The sequence below is a fragment of the Camelus ferus genome, chromosome 2 (assembly GCF_009834535.1).
Source record: "Camelus ferus isolate YT-003-E chromosome 2, BCGSAC_Cfer_1.0, whole genome shotgun sequence".
NCBI classification, from domain to species: Eukaryota; Metazoa; Chordata; class Mammalia; order Artiodactyla; family Camelidae; genus Camelus; species Camelus ferus.
This window is the reverse complement of record NC_045697.1, coordinates 62290789-62304443: the sequence shown is the minus strand read 5'-3', so window position 1 is coordinate 62304443 and position 13655 is coordinate 62290789. Positions and strand designations below refer to the sequence as shown.

The 13655-nt window shown below is 38.8% G+C and overlaps 1 protein-coding gene across 5 annotated transcripts in view; it reads right to left on the bottom strand.

The window, feature by feature from the left end:
* LOC102506835 (nitric oxide-associated protein 1) overlaps positions 1-13655 on the bottom strand; it is a 34781-nt gene that overhangs the window by 18160 nt on the left and 2966 nt on the right. For 2 of the 5 annotated variants that reach the window (XR_004312558.1, XR_004312559.1), the window contains exons 3-7: positions 13405-13610; positions 10403-10534; positions 9612-9694; positions 9330-9446; positions 6267-6387 (exon numbers count right to left, since the gene is read on the bottom strand). Coding sequence is in view for 2 of the 5 variants with exons in the window: in XM_006189345.3 (XP_006189407.2) it covers positions 5755-5954; positions 6267-6387; positions 9330-9446; positions 10403-10534; positions 13405-13610 (776 nt within the window). In the remaining 3 variants the exon portion in view is untranslated. Of the gene's footprint in view, positions 1-5645; positions 5955-6266; positions 6388-9329; positions 9447-9611; positions 9695-10402; positions 10535-13404; positions 13611-13655 lie in introns of those variants that run through there. The other 3 variants (XR_004312556.1, XM_006189345.3, XM_014563156.2) reach the window with 3 other exon arrangements.

Genomic DNA, 13655 nt, shown 5'->3' with positions numbered 1-13655 from the left:
TGGTAGACAAAAGTGGCCACAGATTCTTTGCAGCCCTTCAGTCAGCTTGAATGTGTGCTGCTGTTGTGACTTGCTTTGACCAATACAGTGCAGCAGTGACGCGTGATTTCTGAGCTCCAGCCTCCAGAGGCCTTGCAGCGTCTACTCTCATGCTCTTTCTGAGCATGATCACCTTGTGAACAAGCCTGAACTGGCCTACTTTTAGGAGGAGATAATAGGTGAGAGTGACCCATGGAAACAGGCCCAGGTTTCCCAGCTCTAAGAACCATCCCAGATGAAGCTCCTGACATGGAGTGAGGTCTGCAAATGCATATCCCCATTGAGCAGAAGAACCCCTAGATCAAACTACCAAACTAAAGAATGGGAGCAAATGAAAGCTCAAGTCACTAAGTTTTGGGGTGGTTACTCAGCAATAGATGTGGCTACAAACCTAATTAAGCCCTCAATCTAGTTAAAAAGAAGCATTTAACAAACGAGCAACTACACCTAGAAGAGACTGAAGCCATGCTGAACAGGGGAGTTCGTGCGTGCAGGGACCATTAAGCATTGTTTTCCTTTGTTGAACAGCCTCATCCCTGCTGCCATGCTGCAAATCTTCAACACATTCCTCAAATTCCCTTTCCCTAACAAGCCTTACTTGTGCACGGAAAAAGATATTTTCTTTAGCTAGTGTTTCAATTAAATATACCTTCTATCTGGTATTTTAGGGAAAGTAGTGTCCATTTCTCTAATTTCCTTCCTATTGAATATTTAACCATAGTTTAAAGTCAAAGACAGGAAAAAGAGAAGTCTTTTTAGGCCAGATGTTAAATGCTGAGGAAAACTGGAGATTATTAAAAAGCTTTTAAATGGGCAACCAGGATCCCATTTTAGTGAAAGTAAAATGTGAAAAGGAACAGGAAACAGGATGAGTCCTACACGAGTAGAAAAGACAAGCCATTTAAACAAATTGAGGGCCAGATTTGGTTTTTGGAGCTATCCAATTTGTGAATAAATAGGGACCTCCAGTTCTCCCGTATACTAAAATAGGGCAAGGATTTTAAATCACAGTTCTATTTTAGGATAGTTTAGTGGTGTAATTCTTTGGATGTTTGCATTTCAAATTTACTGTGTATGTAATTTCCTATTTTCTTAATCAGAATTTTGTGATCATGCTGTTATCTGTCCATGTTACTTGGCAAAGCTCACCAGCGATGTGAAAAGACTCCCAGCTGGCCATGAAAGCAGGCTTATTTGATTTAAAGCTACCTAAGACGGTAAGACAACATGGAAATTACTGTGGGACCCCAGTTTAGGTTTAGGCAGCATTGCTGGAGTAAGACAGCAAGGGTGTAGCACATCAGATACACACGCACGCATGCACGCACATACTGGCTTTGAGAAATATTCTCAGGGTGGAATTGTATATGGGAGGATTCAAAGGAAGCTAGAAAGGGAATTAAGAGGCAGTAACAGTGTTTCCAAGGGCATTGTGTCATTACCTTTGGAGGTCTTCAAAGTGGGTTGCCTTTCTTTTCTGAAATAATACATTTCCCTCATAAGGCTGAATAGTTCCTTCCTTTAGACTTGTGAGGGGCTCTAGTATACAGAGGAAGTATTGTTTGGTGGTTGAAAACCTGGGTGCTGGTGGAACTGTTTTGTATTGTGATTATGGTGGTTATTAAATGAACCTATATGTATGTTAAAACCCATAAAAAATTGAAAAGAAAAGAGTCAGTTTTACTGTATAATTAAACAAATCCACAGGGTGTTGGGGTTTGTGTTTGTTTGAATCAAGCTCTGTCGCTCATTAGTTGTGTGAATGCACAAGTTACTTGTGCCTCAGCGTCCTCAACTCTAAATGCAGGTTAATAGTACATACCTCCTGCATGGGGTTATTCTAAGGATTCAGTTAATACATGTTAAGTGCTTAAAACAGTGCCCAGCTTGTTGTACCTGCAAAATAAGGGCTAGTTACTATTATTATAAGAATATAAAGGAATAAAAAAGAAGGTATATGGGCTGGCATAGGATTACAGCAGCCATGAATAGTCTGAAATACAATTATCCTGAGATACTTGCTTTTAGGCAGGAAAGGAAGAAACTCTAGAAAAGTGTCAGTGCTCCTAAGCAAATTTAAGTCTGCTCTGTTGCTGTTTCTCAGGGAAGGCAAAAACCAACCAACCAAAAAAGTGCCCTTGTTCTCCGAATTCATTCACTCATGCAGTGATTACCTGCTATTTTCCAGGCACTTACTGAAAAGCTAGAGGGATCTTGGCAGTCTCTTACTTCCAAAATCACCTGATGATGTGGTCGTTAGCACATGTGTCTTTTTTGAGTGTGTGGCCTCAGTTTTCTCAAATTTACCAACACTACATCAGAGATACTGATGGTGTCTGTGATTAATATCATACCTATTGCACCTACCAGTGAGAATACTAAGACAAATGAAATTCTTCCATTAGGTTGATTACTCAGAAGGTGAATTCTGAGAATTATCCAATAACCCAAAGGAAGCTTCTGAAAAACAGGAACCTGAGGTCCAAGCCATAGGTGTATTAAATATGCTGTAGACTTAGGAGTGTTCAGATCATGAAACTCTTGTACTAAATGAGAGACTATTGATGGATGGTCTTTGACATGAAGGGAAAAAGTGAGGCATTATTCCAACATGGTGTTGAAATATTAACCTTCAGCTGTTCCCCAGCCACTACAGGCCATCAATGGGCAGACAACATGACAGACACGTTAAGAGCAAGCAGGTGCTATCTATTCAATTCACATGAGTCTGAAGTCTTGTTTTTATTGTTTAAGAATTACTCTTTGACAGTTGAGAGAAAACAATCCCCCTGGGAGAAGGAGAGCCGCCAACAGAAAATGGAACTGTCTGAGAAAGAGTGGAAATGATTCTATTGCTCCATGAGACAGAGCCAAGTGGGAGGGAAGCCAGGGTAAATGATCAGAGGCTGTTCTACAAAACAGCTCGCCTCAGCTTGAGTGCTGGGTGCCTAATCAGTGGAGCAGTAACCACTCTGCCATGTCTGGCACAGCTGGAGCTCCGAGTTAGTCATCTGTAGGAAACTCACCTTGATCTCCATTTTGCAAGAAGTGTCTGAATGATCAAGAAACATAAGCACACATGATTGCATCTGTACTCCACTTCTTGGTTATCATGGGAAGTGTCACGAGTAACATAATTTTAGACTATGGGGAACCACACATTAAAGTTCTATTGATTGGCAGGGCTTGCTGTTTATGGTGATTAAAAATATAGAATGTGTTAAACTTTACTTTGTCTTGGTAACTGAAGAACATGCTGCTGTTTTAAAGAGGGCAAAAAAGAGATGGTGGAACTTAAAAAAACCCTGCATTTAATCTCACATAGAAGTCAAAAAGCCCTTTGATGGCACATATTTTACTCCTTTTAAGGTATCAGGACATGCTGAACGATACAAGGGGGCAGACTGAAGTAAACTAACTAGTATAAATTTGCTTAATGGTTTCCTAGCCCCTCAAAATAACCTGTTTTGTGGCAATGAGGGGGCTGTGCTGACAGTTTGCCAGTAATTTCTCCCCTTTAGTAATTCCTGCATGCTGCCATAGTGTAAGTGATAGTGACTCAAGGGCAGTCTTCAAACTAAGTTAATGGATTAAGAAGCATCCATAAACTGACTTAAGTTCAGAAACCAACACAGTAAGAAAACTTTCTTACAGCAAAACCCACTATTGACCAGTTGGATAGACCAGCATTGATCCTAGGCTGCATTAGGTTGGCAGAATGTGGAGTAAATTAATAGCAGATCCTAGTGGCCGTTCTCCACTGTCTAAGCACAGAGGGTCTTTTTTGGTTTGAGGTACTGTAACCACCCTTTTCCTGGCTTTCTTGCCAATTTTTGCTGAGAATCATAAAATGTTAGGACTGAGAAATACCTAGTGTCATTCCCTCATTTTATAGATGAGAAAATTAAAACCCAAAGACATTAATATAACCAGGGAAACTGAAACTTACTTAGTAAACTGCACTGTTTGAAACTCCTAGCAAAATACCTTGGAACATTTTTAGATATGCCAAAGTCAAGCTTTAATTAATTACATTACATTTTAGAGGTAAAAGCGACTGCGACTATAAATTATGAATATTAAAAAATTTTTTTTGCTAGTCAAGAGGCCTAAAAGCTTAAGGATAAGATAAGGAAGGCGAACTGTTCTGCCTTCTAATATACATATAAGTTATCAGGGTAGAGACAGCATCAGTTTTTGGGTTCTGTATTTCTCCTCAAATGCCAAGTTTACTGTATTTTATTCATTTTATCTAAAGATTCAAGCCTAAGCTCCAAGCTGTATTTAGTGGATACAAATATAATGTTCACAGTTTTAAGTTGTAAAATAATTGTATTTCATTCTCTGTAAAATAAGAAAAAAACCCTACAAGTCCAGTAACAATTTTCTCAACTTGAGAAGCTACCGCCCTCTAGAGGGTGGGTTTGGAAACATCTGGGATACTTCCCAATTTTCCAAATAAGGGCAGGAGAGTTGCTATTGGCATTGAGTATTTGGGGATGAGGGATGCTCATAAAGAACTACCTCCCCCAAGATGCCAATAGTGTTCACCTTGAAACATGATGGAAGTGAGATCTACAAAGTTTTTACAAGTTGCATCTGAAAATTAATTTATTCTAGAATGAGTGACTGAGTGAGGCTAGAGTGTATACGGTGATAGAGAACATGGGACTGTCAAGAAGGTCATGCTAAACCTGAGTCTACAGGAAGCTCCTGGATCTGTGTTTCAGGCCAGTTTACTCTATAAGCATTTATCTCAACGTTGAGATCTGGGACTTGACTGACCAGTTGGTCACTGTACTGAGCTATAGTACTACTTACTCAACTAGGAATACCTAAAGGGAAAGATTTCTGACTGACGTAATGTTATACCATGTTTACAGGCAAATGTTGATAAAATGGTTAGTGTTCTGATACTTGGAGAATAGACTTCAGATTTCAGGAAGATATAACTTGAATCCTTTTTAGTCTTAAGATTTGCAGGCACTTTCAGATTATGTAATGTAAACTTCTAATTGTTCTCCATCATCTATTCTCCCCTTCTTAATAGAAATCCAAAATCCTTATTTCCCTCCACTCCCCTGGCTTCCCAGTGGGGGCGTGTGGCCATGTAACTGTTAACCAATGGATAATGTCATGTCTGCAACTTCCAGCTTCCCCTTTCTTTTAAATAGGGGAGCTGTGTGCTCTTCACTCTCTTCTCTTTCCACTTGCTGCAAAAAGATGACAACTTGAGCAACCACCTTAGACCCAGAGATGGAAGCCGTGGAGTGCTCCCCCTGTTGGGTCCTGGGATGACTACATGATGCAGAGCCACTTACTTCTATCTCACTTAAGCCAATGTATTTTGGAAAAACTGATTTTCTGCCACTTTTTTCATATGCCAACTGCTAAGTTGCTCTCTCAACTAGACTCCAAATAAGAAATGCCATCTGGTCTTGGTTAAAAATAGTAGCGGGAGAACACTGAATGTAGCAGAACTCCTTTTTTGATATATTTGAGCCACAGACACACACATATATGCACCATACAAAAAAGTAACTTGTGTTTACAAACTCAGTACTTTAAAGAGAAGCACTGTCCAGAGTAGTTTAAAAAGGACAGGAGAGGGGAAGAGGTGGGGAGCTTTATTACCATGATATTTAACAAAATCCAATGTATGTAATATGTTCTATATGGTTAATCTTCAATGTGAACAAGGTCAGCTTCGTATATCTATTTTTTCTTTTTCTGCAGATTGTACACAAGGGCAGGAGGCTTCTTGGTTTTATAGGCCACGCTTCTCGGGATGCGCTTTCCTTTGATGTTGACGATATGTGGTAAGAGCGGGGGCCGGACCGTCAGTGCTGTTCCTTGAGGTGTATAGCCTCGGAGGTGCAGTCTGTCCTTAAACTGAGGCGTTACTGCGACCCAGCCTATGCAGGCAAGGGGCAGAACGCAAATGGGTGTTAGCAACCACCTTACCAAAAACACCAAACGCAGCTTAGAATGGAGACCTAAAGGAGGCTGCTGCTGTCTTTCACTCTATTTTTTTTTTTTTAAGACATACTATGCATTTGCGAAAAGGTACAAATTTATTTTCAGAGTAGGTTGCATCTTATGAATAAAGTAGTATGTAATTCTTAAATATTCAGCTATGTCAGTTAAGGTACATTTATATAAAAATGTACTGTAAGTTAGTAAGGCTACTTTATTTACCTTTTAAAAAGTGCTTAGTGTAAAATTACCTGCAGAGGAGAACTTGATATCAGCCACTGCTTCAGATTCCCCAGGTCCTTCGTCTAATGTAATGTCTTCAGCAACAAGAGGAGGAAATGATGCCATTCTTTCTTCTCCACCCATTGGAACCTTCCATGGGAAGGAAATGAAGATATTTGGAAGTTCAAATTAAACACCTCATAACTCTAATATTAAGTAAGGCATTGATAATTCTGGGAGGGTATCAAGAATAAAATCCTTTCAAATATTCAACTGTTTAACATTTAAACATTCCAAACACTCCCAGCGTCAAGGGCCCCATGTGGGCATCCATCTGGTGGTAACCTCCAGATAGCAGAATCTTGCTTTATTAGCTTACACTATTTTTACAGCTCTACAGACAATAACGTTGGGCAATTAAGGCAACATCCTTCCAAACACCTTAGTTCTTATAGGCCTGGATGGACTGGGAGATTAATCCCCACCTCATTACAAGTCAAGGGTACATGTATAATGGGTAAGATTCAGTTTCTATGTTTACAGGTGTTTCCGTGGATTGGAACTGGATAATAACTTACTTATTAATAGATCTCTCTGTGTTTTACAGTAAGGACATTAAGACAGATGTTACAATATGGCTCCTGCCCCCAAGTAAATCAGAAAGTGGAAATAACATGTAAACTAATTACAAAGTAAGAAATGCAATGAGAGGCATCTATTAAGTACTATGGTTGTGGAGGAAGAAGTAATGGAAGTGTTTCAGTCAAAGAAAACATTAATGAAGAGCAGTATTTTGAAAAACAGGTTGAAGTCACTCAGTGGAAAGGTATTCTGGGTTAGAATCATGTACAGATACAAAAACTGAAAAGAAGATAATGGGTTCAGGGAACTGTAGTTTAATTGTTGGGGGGGAGGTGTATTTGTGCGTGCGTAATAGTTATGAGACTTCTCTCAGTAATGTGGAACTACCAAGGAATTTTAAGTAGGTCAGAGAAGAGGTAAGGATAAAAAAAGAATACTGTGACTTGCTTTGTATTTTGGAAAAATCTCCCTAGTGCAGGGCTTTCAACCTCAGCACTCCTGACCTTTTGGGCTGAATAATTCTCTGTTGGGGGAGGCTGTCCTGTGCATTGTATAATTTTTAGCAGCATTTCTGGCCTCTCTACTCAGCATCCACCAAGATGTGAAACCAAAAATTTCTCCAGGCTTTGCCAGATGGCCCCTTGGGGTAAGAGTCAACCCTGGTTGAGAACCACAGCTCTAGTAGGGTGGGGTAGGAGTAGAAACTGAAAGCTGGAAAAATACTTAAAGATCTCAAAAATAGCCTAATGGAAGCAGATTATGTTTGGACTACGAAGCTGGTTTCAGTGATAACTAAGAGGCAGGACTGACTTTGACTTGGGAAGTGAGTAAAACCAGAAGGCAAGGATGATTCTCAGGGCAGCCCAAGAAACTGTTTATATTATGCTGGGAGAGAAGTCTGCCTGTTGCTTTGAGAAGTATCAGTGCTGTTCATTCTGAAAACTACACAGATGCATGGGGGTAGAACACCATAGTGTTCATTTTTATGACAGCTGTATAAACGAAGGACATTTTCTTTCCTGTAGGTCTCAAGTTGTCTTACAATTTGTGTATTAATTGTTTTATCTAAAAAGTGAATGAATTTAACAGAAGAACCGAGGTCTTCTGTGGTACAAAAATTGACAGATCCAATATTGCTATTTGCTTTTATATGCTCACTACTTCGCAAATTCTACATGTCTCTGGAGTATTCACTTTAGGGCAGTTATCTCAATGGAGTTTTAATTTCACAGTGGCTTCCTTAGGAAATCCAGAGAGAAGGAAGCATTTACTCCTCAAGTCAGGTTAGTTTTATCCTCACTGAAGGGTGGGTGTTTATTCTGCATTTTGACTTACTTCCGGTTGCATGAGCCTTAGTTAATGGTAAATCACTGGATGCAGCTATTTTTGCAGTAAATACATCCCACCACCATCATCATCATCATCCTCATCATCACCACCACCACCACAGATACTTATATAGTGGTTACAACGGTGCCCTGGAATTTAATCTTCTCCACAACCTTATGACATAGGTACAACGGACAGAGATTAAAAGAAAAACTTGCCTAAAGTCACACGGCTTTGCTAAGTGGTGGAGCAGAGCGGGATTTGAACCCAGTCTGGCTCCAATGATCTTAAATATTATACACTAGCCAACAGTGTCTACAGCATGTCTGGTTAGAGCTGAACAGTCCCCACTCGGTCTAAGGAGGACTTAGTAAGAACAATTTCAGTGGCACAGAAAGGGCCAAACAGGGACTGCAGAGGATGGGACGTGAGGAGCAAGAATAACCTAGATTGTAAAGAGAAGGAATGAGCAGAACACTGAATTTTGTTTTGTCTTTTAAGACCAGAGAAATTTTAACACAGTACTCACAAGCCCAAGGAAGGAAGGAAGTAGAGCAGGAGAGAAGAGGTGGGAAAATCTGTAAGTGTCTGGGATTATAAAAACCTGGGAGGAGAGCTTTTCCACCCCAACGACAGCTTCTCAATTTCGGCACTTCTGACATCTTGCACCAGGTAGGTCTTGGCTGTGGGGGCTATCCTGTGCCCTGCAGGATGGTTAGCATCCTCTCCGGCCTCCCCCTCTAGATGCCAGCAGCACCCCAAGTTGTGAGAATACCTGTAACTTCTCTTCACTCCGCACTATCCAATACAACTTTCTGCAATGACGTGGCTGCTGGGCAGTTGAAAAGTGGTCACAATGACAAAAAAACTGAATTTTCAATTTTATTAAATTGTAATTAATTTACTTTAATAGCCACATGTGGCTACCGTTTTGGACAGTGTTACCTAGAAAAACCCAGCTCTGTCACTATTCTAGGATCAGTCCAATCCAACATCCCTTTTCTTATAAGAGCCCACCTCACTTTATAGCCAAAATTCTCAAGGTGAACAGGGTAAGGGGAAAGCTAGCTGTTGGTGTAATGAAGATGGTTCTGTCCAACAAAGGCTTTCTTAACAGGGCCGAGGGACTGTCACAGGGGATGTTAACCCAACTATGCAACCATCAAAGCCTGTCCCCTTACCTTGAGTAATGTATGACCCGCATGCTTCTGATACATAGTGTCTGCCCTGTCCAAGGAAGTAATGTGCACGGGAAGGAAGTTTGAAGCCACAACTGTAAACCATGCTGACTGATTCCCCTTAAGAAAAGAAGAAGGATTTATTTCATACAATGAAAAATTTGCAAAACCAGCACATTACAAGGTACAATTAAAGGAAAAAAATCAAACTCCCTGGTAACTGTAATCAAACTACATCAATGTCTAAAAAAGGGAGCAAAATATGGCAGAAGCAGTGCATTTCACCTGTTTATGGGACTATGATTCCTTCTATAGGCTTGTTGATACATCATCATCATCATCATCATCATCATCATCATCATAAACTTCTGTTTTGAAAAGCAAAAGGAAATACTGTCTAGTTTATATGTCCCTGTATAAAGTTAAGTTTAAAATATTAACATTCTATGGGCTCTAAGGGGAATTAAGTGTTTTAACAGGTGTTAAGTGTGAAAGTCTAACTTTCCAACAAATTATAAACCCACACAAACCCAAGAAGTTGCTATAGGCAATGGCCTGCAAGTTACATTCAGTGCTGTTGGACATATCCATGTTTCATTTTCCTTTTTCTCCTCACTTTGGCAAAACAGGGATCAACTCTATAGATACTCTAAAATCCCTGAATGATGCTATGTAAATGAATACCAAATCAAAAAATACATAAAATTACACATACATGGGATATAAAAAGTGTAAAATTTATTTAATGCATATAAACTCTGTACCTAAAGCCGTGAGCTCTAATTTCCACATAAAACATTTCAACATAAAACAATATCAGAGGCAAAGTATCTTTTCTTAATGCCAAGCTGAATGGGGCACTTAACTTCCTATTGAAAATACAGGTTTTAATACCTAGTACTTTTTCCCTCCATTTCTTTTTCCTAAGTTTTTATTACGGACATTTTCAAACATATACACATAAAAGAATAGTGTATCAGCCCTACAAAGGGAAGACCTAGTTTTGTTCCTCTATCTGCTTCCTTAAAGTAAATCCCAATACTAAGTCATTTCTTAGTGGTACAGACTTTCCTTACCTGCAGAAAATCTATGCGGCCTATGGCACCCAAAAATAGAACCATTCCTGGTTTAAGCACAAAAGTTCTTGGAACAATGGAGTGTGTTGGCAAAACAACATTTACTTCTTTTTCTGTTAGAAGATTTAAAATCTATAAAGCAAAAGGCAGAGTTTTCAGAGAATTACTTTCAATGAACATATATATTGTGATATACCTGTAAGATAAAAAGTGATAATAAAATATTGCAGGCTTCATAATAAATAAAACTATGTATTCCAGATTTTGCTGCACATAAAATTCATATATTCTTTCTGCTTAAATGAATCATTTTACGAATGGCTCTATTTTATAACTTAATCTTGAGTAATGGCAAAATAACTTTATAGGAGTATGAAACAGAAGCATCCCCCGAATTCTGTCAAATTTGGTGTGAACTGAAAGCCCTAATGATTCAATCCCAAGCTAGAAAATAGGTTGTCTCCATCAAGGCTTCTGGGGAGCAGCAGTTGTCAGCTAAAGGTCACGTAACATGCCACATTTAATCCTAGAGTGGAAAGTATGCACTTTTGCAATGATCACCCACTTCTAGGAGCAAGTAAAGAGCCTGAAGAAACTTTTCTAAATTCCCGTCTTTGGTTTCCTTATTTTCCCCAAATACTCGGGGGGGGAAAAAAAGGAGAGAGAGACAGAGAGAAAGTTATAAATCCTGTGGCTTCTAAGGATGAAGAGCTCCTAAAGAGACTAGAGAAAAAAGAAAAGGAAAGCCAGGCATACAAGATTCTGGCAAGATTTAAGGAATCAAAATCTGATTTAAAAGAAAATAGAGAAAGTTAAGAAACAGGTAAGAAACTTTTGAGAACTTGCACCTTAAGAAAAATAACAAGGAGATAAAAAATGTGTCATATTCAAGACAGGCTCACAAGAAAATACATAAAGGGGCTGCAAATAGTTTTTCTTAGAATTTGTGTTTGACACAGCACATTAAAAGCCACCTGCCTGGAAGGAACACTGTAGAGCATCTTTGTGTTCCTCTTGTTTACGGGTGATTTGGACGTTTATCTTTTGCTGTTGTTGTTTTTTCAAATATTGTTCCTTATAATAGAAAGTTTAATTAGCTCCAGAATCTAAGTTTATGAATGACAGTGGTCACAAATTTATAGCTACTTATCACATTTAAAAATAAGAGTTTCACACTTTTGTAGAACAAACTGAGAACCCCTCCATCTTTTTATGTGATCTGGAACAACATAACATGGCATTAGAATAGGAATTTCCCTGTAAATGTGAAAAAGCCCAGCCCTAAAATTGACGGGCTCAAGGAATAGAGGAAAAATGTAAAGGATTGCTATTATCTTGGATTCATTTATCTCTTTTAGTCTACTGTTAAGTAAAATTAAATGATATATATATTAAAAGCCACCTGCAGTAAAGAAATCTTTTAACCCTTTTACCAGAGACCCTAATACTTCCATTTCACAACAGAGTTCCTTGGTTCAGTTTAGGAAACACTGGTTGAAGGCATCAAATAAATAGATCAATAAACTGACACTGAATCCTACTGCCTGAAAGAACTTTTATATTTAAAACCTTGCAGGTCTCACTGCTGGGTTCTTGCCTTTCTGACTAATTGACTAGAGGGTACACATGACCAAAGTAACTGCTATCCCTGACCTGAGTCTAAAAGGGGAGAATGAATTGGTGAACTTAAAGTGACAGAACATTACTAGGAAGCAGTACAGTTGCTCTGAAGTTCTGGATTGCTAAAGAAGAAAAGACTGGACACAAACAATTACTGTAGAGGGCAAAAAAGGTTAAAAGACCTATATGGGGACACCAGATAGAATACAATTCTGAGAATGAAACTATAAGTGATTCTGATGAGGCAAAAGGGAGGAAAAATACTTAAGAATCTAATGTTGTTTCACAGAACTATACATAGACAATTAGGTAAATTAGAACCTGGTCAGTAACCAGATTCAGAGGAAGCTGATTAATGGATCTGTTCTAAGGCTGTATCCTAAATGCACACTTGACTCAATTGATGACTTGGATGATGATCCAAACTGCAGATGAATAAAAGGTGAGATTTAATGAGCATGTAGGATATAGGCTGAATTGAAGATAAAATCCAAATTGCCCAGGAGATTCTGCAAGTAGATTAAAAATACGTGCAAAAACAAGATAGATAGAGTTAATCCTATTCTAATTAGGCTCATCTGAGGCACTTATACAAGAAATTTAGTTGTTTATGTCATACTTTAAGAACAAAAACAAATTAGAAATCATTGTGACAAAGGGCTTGTGTTCATCACTAGCCCATCAAAGAGAATAGCTATAGGAAATGGAGACAAATCGTCTGGATTATGTCAGCACACTAAGTATTCCATCTTTGTCAGATGAACCAGTGAAAGAAAAAAAGGGTAGAATGAAGGAGAGAGAGAACAGTATACTTTAAAATACTTCAAAGTCTGGAAAAGTAAAGAGGCATTACATTTGTTCTGTACAGCTTTAGGGAACAAGGAGGACAAGTGACAGGGAGATTGCTCAGCTCAATACAAAGAGCAGTCAAAGACCAAAGAGGTGAACTTGGAAGGTGAGGTGACACTGTTTCAGGTGAATGCGAGTCATGCTGGGTTCACTGCTTGATGGATATGTTATAGAGGGAATTCAAGCATGAAACAGGTGACTGGACTGTAGTGATATTTATTTCTTTCAACCTCAAAATCTAGGATTCTGTAAATGTCTCCCTCACTAAGGTTGGTATTTTAGGTACTATAACCACAAAAGTTATAAGTAGGTTGGGATTTTAGGTATTATAACCCCAAAGATGTAAGTAGGTTGTCAGCAGTGAAGCCTACATAATAGCATATAGAACTTGATGGTTTATAGATTCATCTCTGAACCGGTTCTATGAGTGAATCAGAACTGAGTCTAAAAGAAAAGGGCACCTCTTTTTTGCCAATTAAGAGAGTAGTTGTACAATTAAAAGTTAATGTTTCTAAAACACATCAAATACATACACAATTTTCTTTTGTAATTCCAGGGGTGTCGTAAAACCAGTGGGCATCTTTCACATCTTGTGGGGTTAATTCTACTCGTTTGGTGGATTTAGCTGCAACTGTAAGAGGTTCATTTCCCATGCCAAAGGCAAGTGAATCAGCATCAAACTCGAAGGTAGCTTCATCCTTCTGTTCTTCTGAATACAAGAATGTTCTTCCAACTCTTCCTAGAACAAGTTATACTGAAGTTAGTAGTTACTCCTTTAAAGATT